Source organism: Phacochoerus africanus, chromosome 6, assembly GCF_016906955.1.
Source record: "Phacochoerus africanus isolate WHEZ1 chromosome 6, ROS_Pafr_v1, whole genome shotgun sequence".
In the NCBI taxonomy this organism is placed as follows: Eukaryota; Metazoa; Chordata; class Mammalia; order Artiodactyla; family Suidae; genus Phacochoerus; species Phacochoerus africanus.
The window spans coordinates 30,630,528-30,650,486 of NC_062549.1; the positions used below are offsets into that span (position 1 = coordinate 30,630,528).

General features: G+C 36.4%; 1 protein-coding gene across 5 annotated transcripts in view; it reads right to left on the minus strand.

The window, feature by feature from the left end:
• OXR1 (oxidation resistance 1) overlaps positions 1 to 19,959 on the minus strand; it is a 523,168-nt gene that overhangs the window by 41,325 nt on the left and 461,884 nt on the right. For all 5 annotated transcript variants that reach the window (XM_047783424.1, XM_047783423.1, XM_047783425.1 and 2 more), the window contains 4 exons: positions 18,229 to 18,381; positions 11,244 to 11,428; positions 6,490 to 7,250; positions 2,198 to 2,366 (listed from right to left, as the gene is read on the minus strand). In XM_047783424.1, coding sequence (XP_047639380.1) covers positions 2,198 to 2,366; positions 6,490 to 7,250; positions 11,244 to 11,428; positions 18,229 to 18,381 — 1,268 coding nt within the window. The remainder of the gene's footprint in view (positions 1 to 2,197; positions 2,367 to 6,489; positions 7,251 to 11,243; positions 11,429 to 18,228; positions 18,382 to 19,959) is intronic.

Below are 19,959 nucleotides of genomic sequence, written 5' to 3' on the forward strand. Positions count from 1 at the left end.
TGAATCCTTTCTCATCATTTCAATGAACAATATTAATATTCATCAATGGATATATAAACCAACCAGAGAAAAGTCCTAACACAGATTCTGTTAAAGAAGAGCATATTCAAGTAGTTTTTAAATGGATAATGGTAGAGGGCAAATTTTATTTGGGTATATTTAAAAGATAAATGTTAAGTTTTAACTTAAAATGTGAATATTTACAATGCAGTGACTACAGATATTCTTCACAACTGCTTAAACTTTAAGATGAAAAATTTTACTTCGTAGTGGGTATAAAAAAAATTTGAAGGCGTTCCCGTCATGGCTCAGTGAAAACAAATCTGACTAGTATCCATGAAGACGCAAGTTTGATCCCTGGCCTTGCTCAGTGGGTTAAAGATCCAGCGTTGCCGTGAGCTGTCGTATAGGTTGCAGATGTGGCTTGGATCCTGTGTGACTGTGGCATAGGCCAGCAGCTGCAGCTCCAATTCGACCCCTAGCCTGGGAACCTCCACATGACACAGGTGCAGCCCTAAAAAGACAAAAAAACAAAACAAACAAACAAACAAACAAAAAGACAGTTTGAAGACCATATTCTTTTTTTTTTGTCTTTTTTTTTTTGCTATTTCTTGGGCTGCTCCCGAGGCATATGGAGATTCCCAGGCTAGGGGTTGAATTGCTGTGGCCTATGCCAGAGCCACAGCAATGCTGGATCTGAGCCACGTCTGCAACCTACACCACAGCTCACGGCAACACCGGATCGTTAACCCACTGAGCAAGGGCAGGGACCGAACCCGGAAACCTCATGGTTCCTAGTTGGATTCCTTAACCACTGCGCCACGACGGGAACTCCAAGACCATATTCTTTTACTAGCTAATTTAGTGCTATATATATAGCAGGTATTCAGTAAGCATTTGATGAAATTTTTAAAAGAGAAGCTATACATCATCTTCCTTGAAGAAGAGGATGTACCAGTTAATGTTTTGATGAACCTTCTTTCGTCTGTTTGTTCATTTTTGTTTTAGATTTTAATATCATTTTTTTTTGTCTTTAGTCTTTTTAGGGCCACACCCGCAGCATATGGAGGTTCCCAGGCTAGGGGTCGAATTGGAGCTGTTGCCACCAGCCTACGCCAGAGCCACAGCAATGCCAGATCCAAGCTGTGTCTGTGACCTACACCACAGCTCAGAGCAATGCCATATCCTTAACCTACTGAGCAAAGCCAGGGACTGAACCCGCAACCTCGTGGCTCCTAGTTGGATTCATTTCCACTGTGCCATGACGGGAACTCAATGTCATTTTTTTTACTGACATATAGTTGATTTATAATGTTAATTTCTACTGTATATCAAAGTGATTCAGTTATACATACATACACATATATATATATGCATGTATATACATTCTTTTTCATATTCTTTTCCATTACGGTTTATCACAGGATATTGAATTTAGTGTCCTATGCTCTATAGGAGGACCTTGTTATTTATTCATTCTATTATATACATACTAGTTTGTATATACTAACCCCAAACTTCCCCATCCTTCTTTCCATGTGGCACTGTATGTTTGTTCTCTGTGTCTGTGAGTCTGTTTCTGTTTCATAGATAAGTTTATTTGTGTCATTTTATTTATATATTTATTTTTTTGCTTTTCAGTGCCTCATGTGTAGCATATGGATGTTCTCAGGCTAGGGGCTGAATGAGAGCTGCAGCTGCCAGCCTATGACACAGCCACAGCAATACAGGATCCAAGCTGTGTCTGCAACCCACACCACAGCTCATGGCAACCCAGGATCCTTCACCCACTAGCAAGGCCAGGGATGGGACCTGAATACTCATGGACACTAGTTGGGGTTCATTACTGCTGAGCCAAAATAGGAACTCCTGTGTCATATTTTAGATTCCACATTTAAGTGATATTGTATGATATGTCTTTCTCTGACTACTTCACTTAGTGTGTATGTTCCTTTACTACTAAAGCTAGGTATATATTCACATTTTTTTGCATTAAACCATGAACATGAATAAAATTAAAAGCGGGATAATCTAAAGAGTATAAAATAGGAGCTAAATGATTTCAAATAGACTTAATGTTGGTTTTTAATCATAAACTATATGTTTCAGTACTTAGCCATTGGTAAGAAGCGTTATACAAAATAATTTCAATTCAAGGAATCTCAATAATGTTTTCAAGATTTGTTTGTTGTTTTACCTTTCTTGTGGCACAGCAAACCAATATTCATGTTTCTTATCTCTCTGTGCATACTGCTGCATTGTGGCACTTGCTTGAGATACAAATGTTTTCCTCATCGGTTTTCCAACCCTGAGACATAAGAACTTATGTAATCGATGCCTCCTCTTTTCTTTTAAAAGTGCAGAACCTAGAATTGAGACACAGTGTTTATTCAATGCTCATACACCATGCTTAAATATTTAAAATGATTTAGATCAAGGAAAGCTTATCTCAAAATTTCTGATAAATAATTACGGAATAAGACATCAGTTTACTGACAGGTGAATTCTCTTAAGTAATTTCTACTTTTTACCATCAAAGGTAAAGTGAAAGGTATGGTAAGACTAATGAACTAACAGCCGAGTTATGAACTGAAATTATGTCTAAGGGTATTAGGAAAAAATATGAAAGATCTAGAAACTCTTGTTAAATTTTGTAACAACCACACTAAAGTAATTAAATACACACATGCATTTCTGCATATTCTCTACCAGCCTTCTAGAATAATATCTAAGTAAGTTTGTAGAATTTTCAAAGGTTACTTTAATATGATTGTTACAGATAAAAATTTAGTAAGTTTCTGAAGCTTTTAAATACATATGGAGGCGTGATAACAACAATATGCTAGATTTAGTTATCTGTTTGGACAGTTTATTAAACCTGAATTATCTCTAACCCTTTCAACCAGACATGCTGACATACGGTATACTGAGGGTCTGACAATATGGTTCAGTTCTGTACTCTACACATTAGCCTACAAAGGTGACAAACTGTGGAAGAAAAAGCACTTAGATCTGGATACTAGTCATGGCTTTTCTTCTGTGTAATACTGTGCAAGGCACATAAGCTACCAGAGCCCCAGCATCTGCATCAGGTTAAAAGTATGATCTTTTACCATTCTTACCACAATTATATTCCACAGTTTTATTATAGTTTTATGACATTATAAAGCCAATAAAGATTAGAAACTCTGAATATTTCTCTATTACAGAATCTCTAGTTATTTAAAACTAATAATTCCCCCACACACACCCACACATGTCCACCTGCCCCCCTCCCCTCCCCCCGCCCCAAGACACACACACAGAAGAAACCAAAAGGTAATAATCCAGGAATAACTATCTAAATCTATCTACCAATTTTCCCCCTTTTAGCATTTTGTCATAATAGGACCTCTCCCTCATCAAACCCTGCACCAAACCCACTAAAATATAAGTAGTCTACTACATTTATTAGGTCAAACAGAATGTCTCACTTTAACTTTTTCAAAGATTTCAAAATACAAGACAACTATCAGATGCAAACACATCAAATAAAGTTATTCATGCCAGAATTCTTTACAATATCAAAGATAGGAAATATCTTAATAATGTGACTTGTTAATAACAACTGAATGTCTTAATTTAGAAATGGCTGAATTACAGAGCCATTACAAAAACATGTTTTCAAAAAATTATAGTTTACCCTTAAACAACATGGGTTTGAACTGAATGAGTCCATTTATATGCAGATCTTCTTCAATAAATACCTAATTCAATACTAGGATACATGGTTGGTTGAATCCATGGATGCAGAACACAGATATGGAGGACTGACTGTAAAATCAAACACAGATTTTCAACTGGGGAGAGGGATGTGTGTTACTCCCTAACTCTGAGTTGTTCAAGGATCAACTATATAATGACATGGGAAAATGTTCATGACATGAAATGCTAAGTGAAAAAGCAAGAAACAATACTACATACACAATCCCAATTTTATATGAAAAAAATATTCATACAAATATCAAAATTGTATGTGTGTGTACATATACATGCATGTGTGTATTATAAACACATACACACCAAAGATCAAAGATAAATATACCAAATATTAACAATGATCATCTCCAGGTAATGAACTCTAGGTAATTTGTATAAATTTTCTAAAAACCTCTTTGTCAAATATTCTTTAATGAACATTCCTTAGCTCAGAATAAAGAAAAAAATATTACAAAAGAAGAAAAATTTAATCTTTTATAGAACTTGCTTTGAATAAGTGAATTCCTTAACATCTACTGAATATAATCCTTAGGTCTTGAGGATTTCTGAATTAGAGAATGCAAGGAAAATTCAGTGTTTTTAAAAAAACCGAACCAAACTTTTGTGTGTTGCTGGTGGGAATATAAAATGGTACAGTCAAATCTGGAAAACAACTTAGTGATTCATCAAAAAATCCAACCCAAAACTACTATCGGATCCACAAAATTCACTTCCGGGCATATAGCCAAAAAAACTAAAATAAGTAAATCAAACAAATTATTTGCATACCAATGTTCAGAGCAGCATTATTCACAACAGCCAAAAGGTGGAAATAATCCAAATGTCCACCAACAAACGAACAGATAAAAGAAGTGTGCTGTGCACAATGGAAGCTTTACAAAGGAAGAAATTTCTGACGCTACAACACAGATGAAACTTGAAGGCATCATGCTAAGGGAAATACGCCGAACACAAAAGGGCAAATACTGTGAGTCCACTTACAAGTGATACTTAGGGTAGAGACATAAATTCATAAAGACAAAACATAAAAGGGTGGTTTTCAGGGACTATAGGGAAAGGAGAATGAAAGTTATTGTTTAATGGGTAACAGAGTTTCAGTTCAGGGTTCTGGAAAAGGATGGTGGTGATGGTTGCACAACAATGTGAATGTATATTTTAACAAGAAAAATTTTTAACTTAAAAAAAGTGAAAGGAGAATTCCCTCCTCAGAAAACTAAAAATAGAACTACCGTTTGATCCAGCAATCCCACTCCTAGGCATCTATCCAAAGAAAACCATGACTTGAAAAGACACATGTACTCCAATGTTCATTGCAACACTATTTGCAATAGCCAAGACATGGAAACAATTTAAATGTCCATTGACAGAGGAGTGAATCAAGAAGATGTGGTACATACACACAATGGAGTATTACTCAGCCTTTTAAAGGAACAAAATACCAGCATTTTTAGCAACATGGATGGACCTAGAAATAATCACGCTTAGTGAAGTCAGACAATGAGACACCAACATTGAATGCTTTCACTGACATGTGGAATCTGAGAAAAGGACAGAATGAACTCTTTGTAGAAAAGATACTAACTCACAGACTTTGAATAACTTATGGTTTCCAAAGGAGACAGGTTGTGGGGGGGGGGGTGCACTGGAGTTTTGGGATGGAAATCCTATAAAATTGGATTGTAATGATCATTGTACAACTATAAATGTAATAAATTCATTGAGTAATTAAAAAAAAAAAAAAAAAGAAAGGGGAGTTCAGCACATTAGAAACCCAACTAGTATCCATGAGATTGCAGGTTCAATTCCTGGCCTCACTCAGTGGGTTAAGGATCTGGCCTTGCTATGAGCTATGGTGTAGGTCACAGACCTCACTTAGATCCTGTGTTGCTATGGCTGTGGTATAGGCCGGTAGCTACAGCTCCAATTCAACCCCTAGCCTGGGAACTTCTATATGCTGCAAGAGAGGCCCTAAAAAAATAAAAAATGGAAAGGTAAGTTAATATGTAAATTGGATTAATCTGGAATCAACACTTCAATAGAACATAAGAAATGTTAGCTAAGATACTTGAGCTATACCCCTTTTAATCCATAATTACTAATCAGAAGCACTGTATATTAGAAATAAAAGACAGACTATTACTATAATTGTCATAAAAGAGTAGTATGAAAAAACAAAACTGAAAAAGAAAATGGTGTTTTAATTTATCCTTAGTATTGCCTTTTAAAGGAAAACATTTAGTCAGACAATAATGAAATTTCTGGATACTTGAAAGAATTTTAGATAGATTTTGATGTCTAAATGCAATTTTTAAAAATGATGGGATTATGACTCTGTCGATTACAAACTACAGTTAGGATATTATATGTGCAATGAAAAAAGACACTTAAGTGAAGTAACATACCAAGAACTAAAAGAGAAAATGGAGAAATCAGAGGTATTATAGAATTTCTACACACTTTCAAAAAATAAATTGTTTAAAGACAGAATACAGTTGAGTCAGGAATGTTCAAACATGGTGGAACGATGCTCATTATGTGTACTTATCCCAATGCAGGATAAGACACAAGACAGGAGAAACCAGACACCATGGACTTGTCGGCAGAGAAACATCAGTCACAGGCCACTAGATACCTTTCAGAGTGGCCTAAGATACAGCAGCTTCTGCCAGGGAGGAAAGAAGGAGATAATATGCAATAAGATGAACTAACATTAACTTACTTAACCCTTACCTTCAATATTGGCTGTTGCTATTTTATGCTTAATTTCTTTTTGTGACACCTGTTGAATATTTTCCCTTTGCTGTTTAGTCTGTTGCATAGTATGGGTTTTCCAGAGTTTCCGTAGCTCTTCTACTTCAGTCTCTGAGTCCTGATTTTGTTCCTTTCCTTGTTTTCCTTTACTGACAATCTGCTTTTGTTTAAATGCTGTTGCTTCCCCACAAGGCATACTTTCTTTTTCACCTTCTTCTTGGTGTAGCGAATCCTCAGTGAGAAGAAAATCCCGATCTGCATTATCTTGTATACTTGTGGTTTGTTCTTTAGGAAGTGACATTTCTTGAAAATTATCTGCAGAATGATCTCCTTCCTTGGTGGCCATTTCAAGATTATTTGAATCAGTTTTAAGAGAATGAGTTTCGACTTCATTGGTAATATGTCCAGAATCAGATTTTAAGTGATCAGGAGCACTAGCAGCCTCTGCTATGACCATCAAAGCTTCTGTTCCACTCTGAGTGATGGTCTGCACAGACTCTGATGACGCACCAGATGATTTATCTTGTCGTAGCTCATCTGAAGAAACAAGCTCCTCTCGTATCGGAGAGAGTTCTGATTCCGTGAACACATCTTCAGAAAAAGACTCCTCAGTGCTCCTAGGAGCAGTGCTGGCACTATCATTTCCTGCATCACGCACTCTTGAATCTATTTCATCAGTATTACTTCTTGTTACTTTCTTTAAATGGCAGAAGTCCCTTCCTGATAAGTGATCTATCTCTCTGTCAGTAAACAAAATTTAAAGTTACTACTTTTCAAATTGTAGAACTTTATTTTCCACAAACTTAACATTGAATTAATATCACTAAAAAGGCTTTTCTAAAAGGCTGTAGGATACATCTCAATGGCATATCAAAAATTTGACTGGTTTCATACAGACTAAGTAATTTTGTCAAGTTTTTGCATCAACTGCTTAAGATCTTGGAAACAACAATGTAAGATTTCCTGAACTGATCTACATGATGAGAAGCTGAAGATACAAGTGTGGGGATGAAGCTATAATTCTAAAGTAAAGTAAAATTTATTCACTGATGAAATACAGAAAATAAGTGTAAATAAAATTTGCTTAAAATTGTAAATGTCTTAATAAAGGAAACATACACTGACTGATACTACACACAGTGCTTATTTAAACAGAAAATAAACTAAAATAAATGACTCAAATGTAGAGTTAAAAATCATCCTGAGGAGTTCCCGTCGTGGCGCAGTGGTTAACGAATCCGACTTGGAACCATGAGGTTGCGGGTTCGGTCCCTGCCCTTGCTCAGTGGGTTAACGATCCGGCGTTGCCGTGAGCCGTGGTGTAGGTTGCAGACACGGCTCGGATCCCGCGTTGCTGTGGCTCTGGCGTAGGCCAGTAGCTACAGCTCCGATTCGACCCCTAGCCTGGGAACCTCCATATGCCGCGGGAGCGGCCCAAGAAATAGCAACAACAACAACAACAACAACAACAAAAGACAAAAAAAAAAAATCATCCTGAATAGAATTGAGCCAAAAGTACTAAGGAGAATTCTTCAGGCTACCAGCAGTGACTCTTAATATTAATAATTCCGTCTTTTTGTTTTTTGTTTTTTGTCTTTTTGGGCCACACTCACGGCATATGGAGGTTTGCAGGCTAGGGGTCAAATTGGAGCTATAGTCACTGGCCTACGCCACAGCCACAGCAATGCAGGATCCAAGCCGCGTCTGCCATCTACACAGCAAGCTCACGGCAACACTGGATCCTTAACCCACTGAACAAGGCCAAGGATAGAACCTGCATCCTCATGGATACCAGTCAGATTTGTTTCTGCTGAGCCACAATGGGAATTCTTTAATGTAACAATTCTAAGAGAACTTGTTCAGCTAACAAGTTAGATATTAACTAGATGAATGGTTCATAATTACTTCTGGATTTCTGTGTTTAATGGCATTTGTATATGTAAGCACTAATGTTCAAAGGTTAGATAATTTAAGTTCAGGAAGGAGGGTACTGGAAACACTACAGCATAAAATGCAAGCCAGCAATTTAAAAAGTTTACTAAAAGCAGTTTGTGATAAATGGAAATTACATGAGTTTTTAGTGGAAAAAGTATTAACATTTATGCAAGTTTCAGAACAGAAAAGACTAGGAAGTAAGTTGACACAAAATTTATTGGCTACCTCTGGATTTTGAAGTTGAATAACTTTTTCTGTCCTATTCTACTTATTTTTTTTTACAATGGTATGCATAATTTTTATTGTATATAGGATACGTAAAATTTATTTTTTTTAATGGGAGTTCCCTTGTGGTCCAGAAGGTTAAGGATCCAGCATTGTCACTGCAGTGGCATAGGTTTGACTCCTGGCTCAGGAACTTCCACATGCTTCAGGTTTTGCAAAAAAAAAAAAAAAGTATTAATTAGTTGAAGCCCAATTCCTATCTCTGTTTCCCTTGCATCAATTGATTCACCTTAAGAAATGCAAGCATCCAATCTGTGCTATTAAATATGTAATAGTTTCATCTACTGGTGATCAACAAAAACTACATATATATATATATATATATGGTCTTGGAACCTGGCAAAAAGTTTTAAGAAAATGGATCTGTAGATTTAATAGGGAAGGAGATAAAATTAGCAAAATTAACAGGATATATAGATTTAAATATGTAATAGTGTCATCTACTGGTGATCAACGAAAACTACATATATATACATATGGTCTTGGAACCTGGCAAAAAGTTTTAAGAAAATGGATCTGTAGATTTAATAGGGGAGGAGATAAAATTAGCCAAGTTAACAGGATATATAGATTTAGATGTGCTGTAATCCTATTTTTTAATATCAATGATGCAGTATTGCTTATATAGTTCCCGACTAATACTTTTGAAATCAACTTCCCAAGCACTTTAAGAGAGAAGAAAACCAATCGAATCTTACACCTCATTTTTGCCATAGATAACATTACTCTGTAAAATCATATGTTCTATCTGATTTATTGCCAAATATACTGTTTTTAATCAATGCACATGGCAAGATTGAAAGATATTTCTTTTGGAGTAATTTTTTTTAAATATTTGGATCAAACAGATAGTCTTTCCAGGTGATAGTGTGAATGATGAACAGTGATTTGCAAGAGGAAGTGCCCTACAGCATCCATGTAGAATAGTGATGGATCAATCAGCTTAAGAGAATCCCAAAGTAATAAAATACAAATGGAAAAGCAGGGTAAGATAAAAATGGATCTCACCAATGACTGACAGTATATACTTATATAAAATCTTCTTGTTTCTCTTTTAATCTAATCCTTCACTCCTTCACCTTTGTTTCACCCCTCCATCCATCACAATAATCTTTATTTGCTAAAACTGACGTGGATGATGAATTATTAAAATAACCAACAGTAAAGGCAATCCTAGGAATAATCTACCTCTAAAGATGCTTACTAAACCAAGATAATATTTATTGGGTAGCAGGTAAAATGGAGACTTTTTTAAAATAGGATTTTATTCTATCACAGGTATTCTTTTTTTTTTTTTTTTTTTTTTTGCTTTTTAGAGCTGCACCTGAGGCACAAGGAGATTCCCAGGGTAGGGGTCTAATTGGAGCTACAGCTGTGGGCCTACACCAGAGCCACAGCAATGCAAAAAAGAGATCTGAGCAGTGTCTGCGACCTACACCACAGCTCATGGCAATGCCGAATCCTTAACCCACTGAGCAAGGCCAGGGATTGAACCCGCAATCTCATGATTCCTAGTTGGATTTATTTCCACAGTACCACGACAGGAACTCCCTATCACATGAATTCTAACAACTCAGGTAGTCTGTCTCAAAAGCAAAAATAATTTGCTATCTCCTTTATAGGTAATTCTGTCTCCTAAGGGTTAATTTTAAAACAATCATTATCATCCCAGTGGGCTATTACAGAGGATATAAATCTCAGTATCAGTTAAAGTGAAGCCAGTTTTTAAACTGTTGACAGTCATGTATGGAGGAATGAGGGAGTTCCCTTCTATTATATATCAATTTTGTACTTCTTACTTTCTTTGCATACCTATCTTCTATTTTCTTCTCTTTTTATTTCTTAGCCTTCCCTTTTCTCTATGGTCATCCCTTTAGTTAAACACTTTACTTTTAAAGCCTGTGCTGACCTATAGCCTCACATTTATGTTAAATGAAACACACAAACCCCCTAACCAGTATATTCCAGGATTAACTCATTATATTTGCGCCATTTGTGGGTCTTCTCTCCTATATTTTATACTTTTCTGAGAGAGAGGATAGAAACATATAAATCAATTAAAAAACCCAAAGCTTCTGTGGCTTTTGCAATGTCAGGTCTTTGCTCATCTGACCTCCTCCAAATCCCACACAAAACTCTTTAGGTTCTTCTTAGGAAAATTTGAAAGCTACCCTTGATTAGTTATATTACTTTAAATTACTCATAAAAATAATTTAGGATTCTGAATGCTGTATCTGAAGAAAAAGGGCTGGTAAACATTGAATTAAATGAGTACTACAGGTTACTCTTTGGTCAGGTTCTCTGGCTAAATATACATATATAAATCCGAAACAATTCTTAACAATTCCAGTGCAATCAGAATAATCTTTTCAATACTACATATATTTTTGTGTCATTACTGGTAAAATGAAAAGTGGCTATAATAAAACTATTAAAAATACTTAAGACTACTAGACTAGGGTCAACTACCTAGATGAAATAAAATTGCAAAAGAGTATAAATATCACTCTTACATGGGTAAGGATTCCTTTATTTTGCTATCCAAAATTTCTTTGTACATTGCAGCTGACATCACCTCTTCCATTGGACACATGATGCCATATTCCTCACAGCCATTCTCTTGAACCAAGGGGTCAGTTTTATGTGGATCAAACATTATATTATTTGGTGTAACTAGCAGCACACCACTGACTGTGCCCTAAGATGAAAAAAGAAAATAATGTTTAATCTTCAAAGTTTAAATTTTCAAAAATTATTCTAGATATTTTTACTAATTTTCTTCTGATGTTAGGCCCACCTACCACACATAAAAGTATACTCAAGTTGTATGCCATTTTCATGAAAACCTTTTTAAGAAAACCCAAAATTTCCCAGTAAAATTCTTCCTGTTAGCAGAGGCAAAGTACAAAGAAAGTCATAGTCATCTTCAATCACTTGAGTTAGGAATTAAAATTTGCAGCCTCAATAAAATGCTGAGCTATATCAGCAAGATAAATTCAGTAATGTAAGAAGGGATTGTGAAGTCCTGCAAGGCATGAGCCATGTTCTACATTACTTTGCATAATGCTTCCTGTGTTGTTCCCTCACAACGGGTATCAAAGACAGTTTTATGCACAGGTTTAATAAACAATGTGTTGAAACCCAATCCATTATAAAAGGAAAACAGTATAAACTCTTTAAAATATCTAAAAATAAAATCCCCATTTCACTTGATTCTGTTACTGCCTAGTTATGGGACCTCGGGCAAGCAAGGCCTCTGGGGCTCAGTTTCTTCATTATAAATAAGGTAGATTAGATGGTTTCTAAGGCATACAGTAATCATTTTAATTTAATCATAAAAAGCTATGAGATTTTAAATACATTTATACAAAAAGTGACACAAATATAGAATCCAACCCTCTGTCTTATAAATGAGCAAACTGAAGTACATAAAAAGTTGATTCCACTAATATTAGCTAATATTTATTGAATGCTTTGTATGTACAATGCTTCATATATATTATTGTTCATTTTATCTTCATAACTACAGCTCTAAAATGAGAATACAGATGGGGAAATTAAAACAGCGAGGCTAGGCAACTTGCCCTAAGTAATAAATAACATATCTAACTAATAAGTGGTAGAATGAAGATTCAAAACTCAAACAGTCCATGCTTTTTGTTATAATCTCTTGACATTTGAGTTACAAACAATAATCACTCCAATTCAAGTGCCAGATACTCCTTAATCCCATTTACTTATTTATTTATTGAAGTATAGTTGATTTACAATGTTGTGTTAATTTCTGAAGTACAGTGAAGTAATTCAGTTATATATACATTCCTTCTTAAACCCATTTTTATTTATTTTTTTAACATTTTATTGAAGTATAGTTGACTTACAAAGTTGTGTTAGTTTTGGGTGTACAGCAAAGTAAATCAGTTATACATATACATATATCAATTCGTTTTCAGATTCTTATCTCATATTGGTTAAACCCATTTTAAAATTCTCATTCCACTACATCCTATAAGTATAAAGGGCCAGACAGAATTCTAAAAATAAAGCAAATAATTACTTCATAGTTGTCTCTTTTTCCGCAGCTATAAAGGAAAAGAAAAACTTACACCCTGCCTTGATTTGGTATCATACTCTCCTTCCAAGTCCATATTCAGCTCTGTGAATTTACCCGACTTAACAATGTAAAACTTAAGTTATGACAGACACTAACTTTAAAAATGATATTAAAAAAAACTCTACTAAAAATGGTCACCCAATCACAAATGGAAAAAATCTATTGCAAACATTCAAGATTCTAAAATATGCTTATCATTCACAGTAACTGCATGCAACACTGGAAAGAAGAGTATGTATATTTGTGCATTTTGATGCGGGGAAGGGAATCAATGTGAAACTCTGACTAGCATTTCTTTTAGTTCAGACCATGGACCACCTAAATAAGAAGTAACTTTATATACCATAGCATCGTCATTTCTAATCAATATTTTAAATAGATTCATATACATAAGTTAGTATTCCTGAATCACATGACAACTTAAGTCAATGAGTGATGATAAAATATGTTGTAGGGACATTTTCACTGCCAGGGATAATCCAAGAAACGAATCATCAAGAGTAGTTGTATTTACAATGTGAAAAACCTTAAAGATTTCTACCTTTAATAGCTTCATCTATCTCACCCCTTCTATAAACAAGTTATATGAGAAATGAAAACAAACAATCAGAAAGGATTGAAGAAAGAAAACTTCAGGTTCTCTGAAAGACTTCAGGTCATTCTTGACTTCATAAATTTCATCTGAGCATTAGTTTTAAATAATGACATAATATTTGGTTCACTGTCATAATACTACATCTTGTCTTTTGCTTTAGAAGATTTTCACTAAAGACAATGATTACTAGGTATGAAAGAAAAGGCCCGGTGTAGCGATAATGCTTTAATGCACTTTATACATGAATACTATAATCTTAGTAGTGTAATTATGGAAACCATTTGAAAGGCTTCTCAAAAATGTACTTCTACTACTTGGATTACCAGAGGCTAGAAGTACTATATCTTAATACTGGAATGATCAATCTGCTAAGGTTACTTTCTAGGAATTTATCCTTATTTACTACTACTGAAGAACTTGCTGATTTTTTCTTCAACCTTCTTTCTCTCTGCCTCTAGCTGGGGCTCTCTGAGGTATTCTGTCAGGTGTCTAGTGTCTCCATAAATCAAGAAATGGCCATGAGAAACATTACAACACAAAAGTCAAAAAAATCTCTTTAGAAAGTAGCTTCTCAAATTCATGTGGCCAAGACCAAGTCTGAAATCATAAATTCATACTAAACCATAAGTATGTCATTCTTCTTAAAAACTGTTTCACAAATGCAGATATATTATCAGGAGCAAGAGCATATTTTAAATAAGAAGTTTTCAATTAGCATATCTTTTTATTTCTTTTTATAGCTGCACCTGTGGCACATGGAAGTCCCTGGTCCAGGGGTCGAATCAGAGATGTAGCTGCAGCCAATGTCACAACCATGAAACAGGGGATCTGAGCCACATCTGTGACCTATGTCACAACTTGTGGCAACATGGCATCCTTAACCCACTGAGTGAGGTCAGGGATTGAATCCATATCCCCACAGAAACAACGTTGGGTCCTTAACCCACTGAGCCACAATGGGAACTCCCCAGTTTGCATATCTTCTTAATCCACACAACCTTTAGAAGACTTAAGCACATGTTTCTTTTTATTATTAATAACTTCCAATTCCTTATACACAATTACTTGACTAATAATCTTCTAAGAAATGATTTCTATTAGAAAACAAAGTCATTTGTAGAAGAAAAGTTACCACTTATATTACAATATTTCTGTAAATACTACAAGATAAAAGACTATGATTTGGAAGCCCATCTCAGCAGAGAAAAAAGTTTATACTATTCTTTTTTCAGTCTTAAATCTATGGTAATTTAATCACTGTGAGTATTGTTGATAGATTTTTCACAATTTTTATGAGAATAATCTTTACTACAGTCAATCTGTAAGAAGAAAGAAGAAAAGATGACTTGTGGAGAAAGCATCTTTCCCATTTACTTTCTTACATGAGATGTTTTAAGAACATCAGGTTGCAGGCCATTTCTAACACTGCTAATGACTTTATCTTTTCTTTAACTCTTAAATAAAATTGTTATTCACAAATACTTACAAATAAAATTTTGCTCTTAGCCAAGATCGAATTCTGCCAAAAATGATTAAAACACACAAAATATATGAAATAACTGGTTTTAAATACTATAATGCTTAATAAAGGTAAACAAAAAGATGAGATCTACAAATGCCCCAGCATACTGAGTAGAGTTTCTGAGCCACAGAAGGAGAGAGAACACTCCTCACTGAGAAAGGTTTGGCAATCTGCTTGCCACCTATGGGTATGGCAGCTATCCAAGGATGAGAAAATAAAAAAGTACCCAAAGAAACTGAGGAAGCCATCCCTAGAGTTCAGAGTCAGAAATAGCTTCTGTTCTCGGAGTTCCCGTGGTGGCACAGTGATTAACGAATCCGACTAGGAACCATGAGGTTGTGGGTTCGATCCCTGCCCTTGCTCAGTGGGTTAACGATCTGCCATTGCCGTGAGCTGTGGTGTAGGTTGCAGACGTGGCTCGGATCCCGCGTTGCTGCGGCTCTGGTGTAGGCTGGCAGCTACAGCTCTAATTAGACCCCTAGCCTGGGAACCTCCATATGCCGCAGGAGTGGCCCAAGAAATGGCAAAAAGACAAAAAGACAAAAAAAAAAAAAAAGAAATAGTTTCTGTTCTCATCAATCAGAGCAAAAAACCATATAACTTACAGCACCTCAATACTCAAAAGGGTAGTATCTCAGTCAGGGGGGATACTAGTTACACTTAAAGCTGCACTGGTCCAAACAAAACTTAAAAGTAAGCCGAGATAGCATCGAGCTGTTTACAAGAAACAACTGTGTAACAAAAAAGGATTCAAGAAAACGTATAAAAATTATGTATACATGTGTGTGTAATTGGGTCCCCATGCTGTACAATGGAAAAAAAGACAAGTGTGTTTGGGGGAAATAACAATTAAAAATAAATTAAAAAAAAGAATATGTATAGAAATACAAAAACACCCAGCAAACAAGAAGATTCATAATATCTGGTATCCAGTGAAAAATTACTAGGCATGAAAAGAAACAAGAAAAATGGCTCAGAACAGCAAAAATCAATTAGCAGAAACAAACATGAAAGTGAGAGAGAGAAAAGAATTGGTAGAAAAAGACATTAAAACAATTATTTCATTCTACAACTACAAATGTAATAAATTCATTGGGTAATTAAAAAAGTGGGGGAAAAATTAAAAAAAAAAACAATTATTATAACCATAATCTATATATTTAAGATTATAGAAGAAAGATTGTGCAGGGTAAGTAGGGACATGGAGAACATAAGAAACCCAGTTTGAACTTACAGAGGTGAGAAATACACAGATAGAATACGAGGAGTTCCTGTCGTGGATCAGTGGTTAACAAATCTGACTAGGAACCATGAGGTTGCAGGTTTGATTCCTGGCCTCGCTCAGTGGGTTAAGGATCCGGCATTGCCATGAGCTGTGGTGTAGGTCACAGACACGGCTTGGATCCCACGTTGCTGTGGCTCTGGCATAGGCTGGCAGCTATAGCTCTGAATAAACCCCTAGCCTGAGAACCTCCATACGCCATGGGAGCGGCCCAAGAAATGGCAAACACACACACACACAAAAAAAGAGTGAATTCTGATGTAAATTATGGAAATACACTTTAAATATGCAACACAGGTTAAAAGCAAAAAAAAAAAAAAAAAGGAAGAAATAAACCAAGTCAACATTAACTAACCAAAATGTACCTCAAGTGACTACATTTGCATCCATCAAAGCAGATTTCATAGCAAAAATTCCTACCAAGAAGAGTCTTTCATAATTAAACAAGTTAATTCATCAATATAATAACAATGTAAGAATCCCAAACACTTTTATACCTTACTGCAGAGTTTCAAAATTCACAAAACAGGAGTTCCCGTCGTGGTGCAGTGGTTAACAAATCCGACTAGGAACCATGAGGTTGCGGGTTCGGTCCCTGCCCTTGCTCAGTGGGTTAACGATCCGGCGTTGCCGTGAGCTGTGGTGTAGGTTGCAGACGCGGCTCGGATCCTGCATTGCTGTGGCTCTGGCGCAGGCCGGTGGCTACAGCTCTGATTAGACCCCTAGCCTGGGAACCTCCATATGCCGCGGGAGCGGCGCAAGAAATGCCAAAATGACCAAAAAAAAAAAAAATTGCAAAACAAAAACTGATAGAACTAGAATGGGAAATAAACAAATCAACAATAATAGAGATATTTCAACATCCTTCTGTCAATAATTGATAGAACAAAAAGATGAAGTCAGTAGGGATACAGAACAATAACATCTATTCAACTTGACATTAACTGACATCTATATAACTACTCCTACCAACAGCAGCAGAATACATCTTGTTTTCAAGTGCACATGGAGTTCCTGTCATGGCTCAGCAGTAACGAACAAACCCAACTACAATCTGTGAGGATGAGGCTTCAATCCCTGGCCTTGATCAGTGGGTTAAGGATCCAGCATTGCCATGAGCCGTGGTGTAGGTCACAGACACAGCTCAGATCCTGTGTTGCTGTAGCTGCAGTACAGGCCAGCAGCTACAGCTCTGATTTGACCCCTAGCCTGGGAACTTCCATATGCTGCAGGTGCAGCCCTAAAAAAGACAAAAAAACAGTGCACATGTAAACAAGAATCAAGATATACCACGTCCTGGACTATAAAACAAGTCTTAAGAAATTAAGCATTCAAATAGTAGCATATCTCTAACCACATGGAAAAATATTAGAAATCATTAACAGAATGTATCTAGAAAAACCCCAAATACCTGGAAAATAGCTAGGAAACTTTTAAATATTCCATGGACCAAAGAAGAAATAAAGTATCATGAAATGAATGAAAATGAAAATACAACATATCAACACTATGGATGCTGCTAAAACAGTACATATAGGGAAATTTATAGCACTAAACACCTATTTCAAATAACCATAATTTATGAGTTATGACGATAAAGAAATGGTTCTCACTTGTGACCTCAACTCAGTATCACACTATTGCTACTTTCTAAGCAATAACTGGAGTTTATTTTGAACTCCGTGTTACTTTACTATAATTCCCTTTGCAGACCAGAAGTTCTTTGCTCTAGAAAAGCAGTAATGCACAGTAGATAAAACAGATGCAAAATGGGTTTGAATTATGGCAATGGAAGGGAAACCTGGACCTGTCAACCCTTTCTGAAAGTTTTTTCTCCTGTAAAGGAGGAGTAAGATCCCTATTTCATAAGGTTATTTAAAACTGATCACCATGTGCTGATGCTGATGACAGAAAATGTAAATGCAAACTGCCATACTTTAGCAATAAAAATGATTAAAAGTTTTTCCTAAAGGTTTATTCATTACCTTGCCACTGGTAATGTATCTGCAATTAATTTTAAGAAATTTCTCAGTAAATGCTTCTTCCTCCTCAGAAGTTGAAGATACGACTCGTGCAGGTCGAATACCAGTAAAAGTAGATGAAGGAGTTGCTTCTTTCGGGTGGACTACATCAGGAGTCTTTAAAAAAAAAAAAAAAAGATAAAGGCACTTCAGAGAACAAATAAAAATAAGCACATTATTAAAGCAAAATGAATAGCTTTCCTCAGCAGGTGTTTTCCTTCTCATCACATTCTGGAGATTCGAGCAAAATAATTTTAGGTTAAAATATGGGAAAGAGGAGTTCCCGTCATGGCGCAGTGATTAACGAATCCGACTAGGAACCATGAGGTTGCGGGTTCAATCCCTGGCCTTGCTCAGTGGGTTAACAATCCGGCATTGCCGTGAGCTGTGGTGTAGGTCGCAGATGCGGCTCGGATCCCGCGTTGCTGTGGCTCTGACGTAGGCCGGTGGCTACAGCTCCGATTGGACCCCTAGCCTGGGAACCTCCATATGCTGAGGGAGAGGCCCAAGAAATGGCAAAAAGACAAAAAGACCAAAAAAAAATATATATATATATATGGGAAAGAGGAGTTCTCATTGTGGCTCAGCAGTAACAAACCCAACTAGTATCCACGAGGATGCAGGTTCGATCCCTGTCGTCTTTCAGTGGGTCAAGGGATCTGGCATTGCCATAAGCTGTGGTGCAGGTCGCAGACATGGCTTGGATGCTTGGATCCTGCATTGCTGTGGCTGTGGTACAGACTAGCAGCTGTGGCTCTGATTTGACCCTTTGCCTGGGAACCTCCACAAGCCGCAGGTGCAGCCCTAAAAAGCAAAAAAAAAAAGGGGGGGGGTGGCGAGTAAAAAATGGGCACTGCTTTTACATTTGGTAAACATCTCTAACACAGCTTAAAGTGAAATTTTCAATGATTTTTTTTTTTTAAATGGGGATATAGGAGTTCCTTTTGTGGCTCAATGGATTAAGAACCTGACAAAGTGTCCCTGAGGATGCGGGTTCAATCCCTGGCCTTGCTGAGTGGGTTAAGGATCTGGCATTGCCAAAAGCTGTGGTGCAGGTCACAGATGAAACTGTGATTTGACCTCTAGCCCTGGAACGTTCATATGCCACGGATGCAGCCATTAAAATAAAATAAAATAAAATAAAACCAAACCAAAACAAAATAAAATAGGGATATATACAGACACAAATCATCTGAAGTAAACTGTATGTCTTGTACCCCCACCCTTCACATACATTGATTACACACTCAGCCACACACACTCAGTTGCTCCTGTATCACATCACCAGTCCTGATCATTTAATATATCCTACAGGTGTTGGGAGCAGAGAAAAGGTGGCATGCTTGTCTGTGATACCTAATGAATTCAGCAGAATCCATTCACTGAACAGCCTTCTAAAACCTCAAACTATAGCGTTTATCAGTACCATTTTACAAAGTATTAATTAGATCAGATTCTTAGCTTTTCTTTTCCTTTTTTTTTTTTTTTTTTTTGGTCTTTTTGCTCTTTCTTCGGCTGCTCCTGCGCCATATGGAGGTTCCCAGGCTAGGGGTCCAATCAGAGCTGTAGCCACCGGCCTACGCCAGAGCCACAGCAACGCAGGATCCGAGCCGCGTCTGCAACCTACACCACAGTTCACGGCAACGCCAAATCGTTAACCCACTGAGCAAGGGCAGGGACGAACCCGCAACCTCA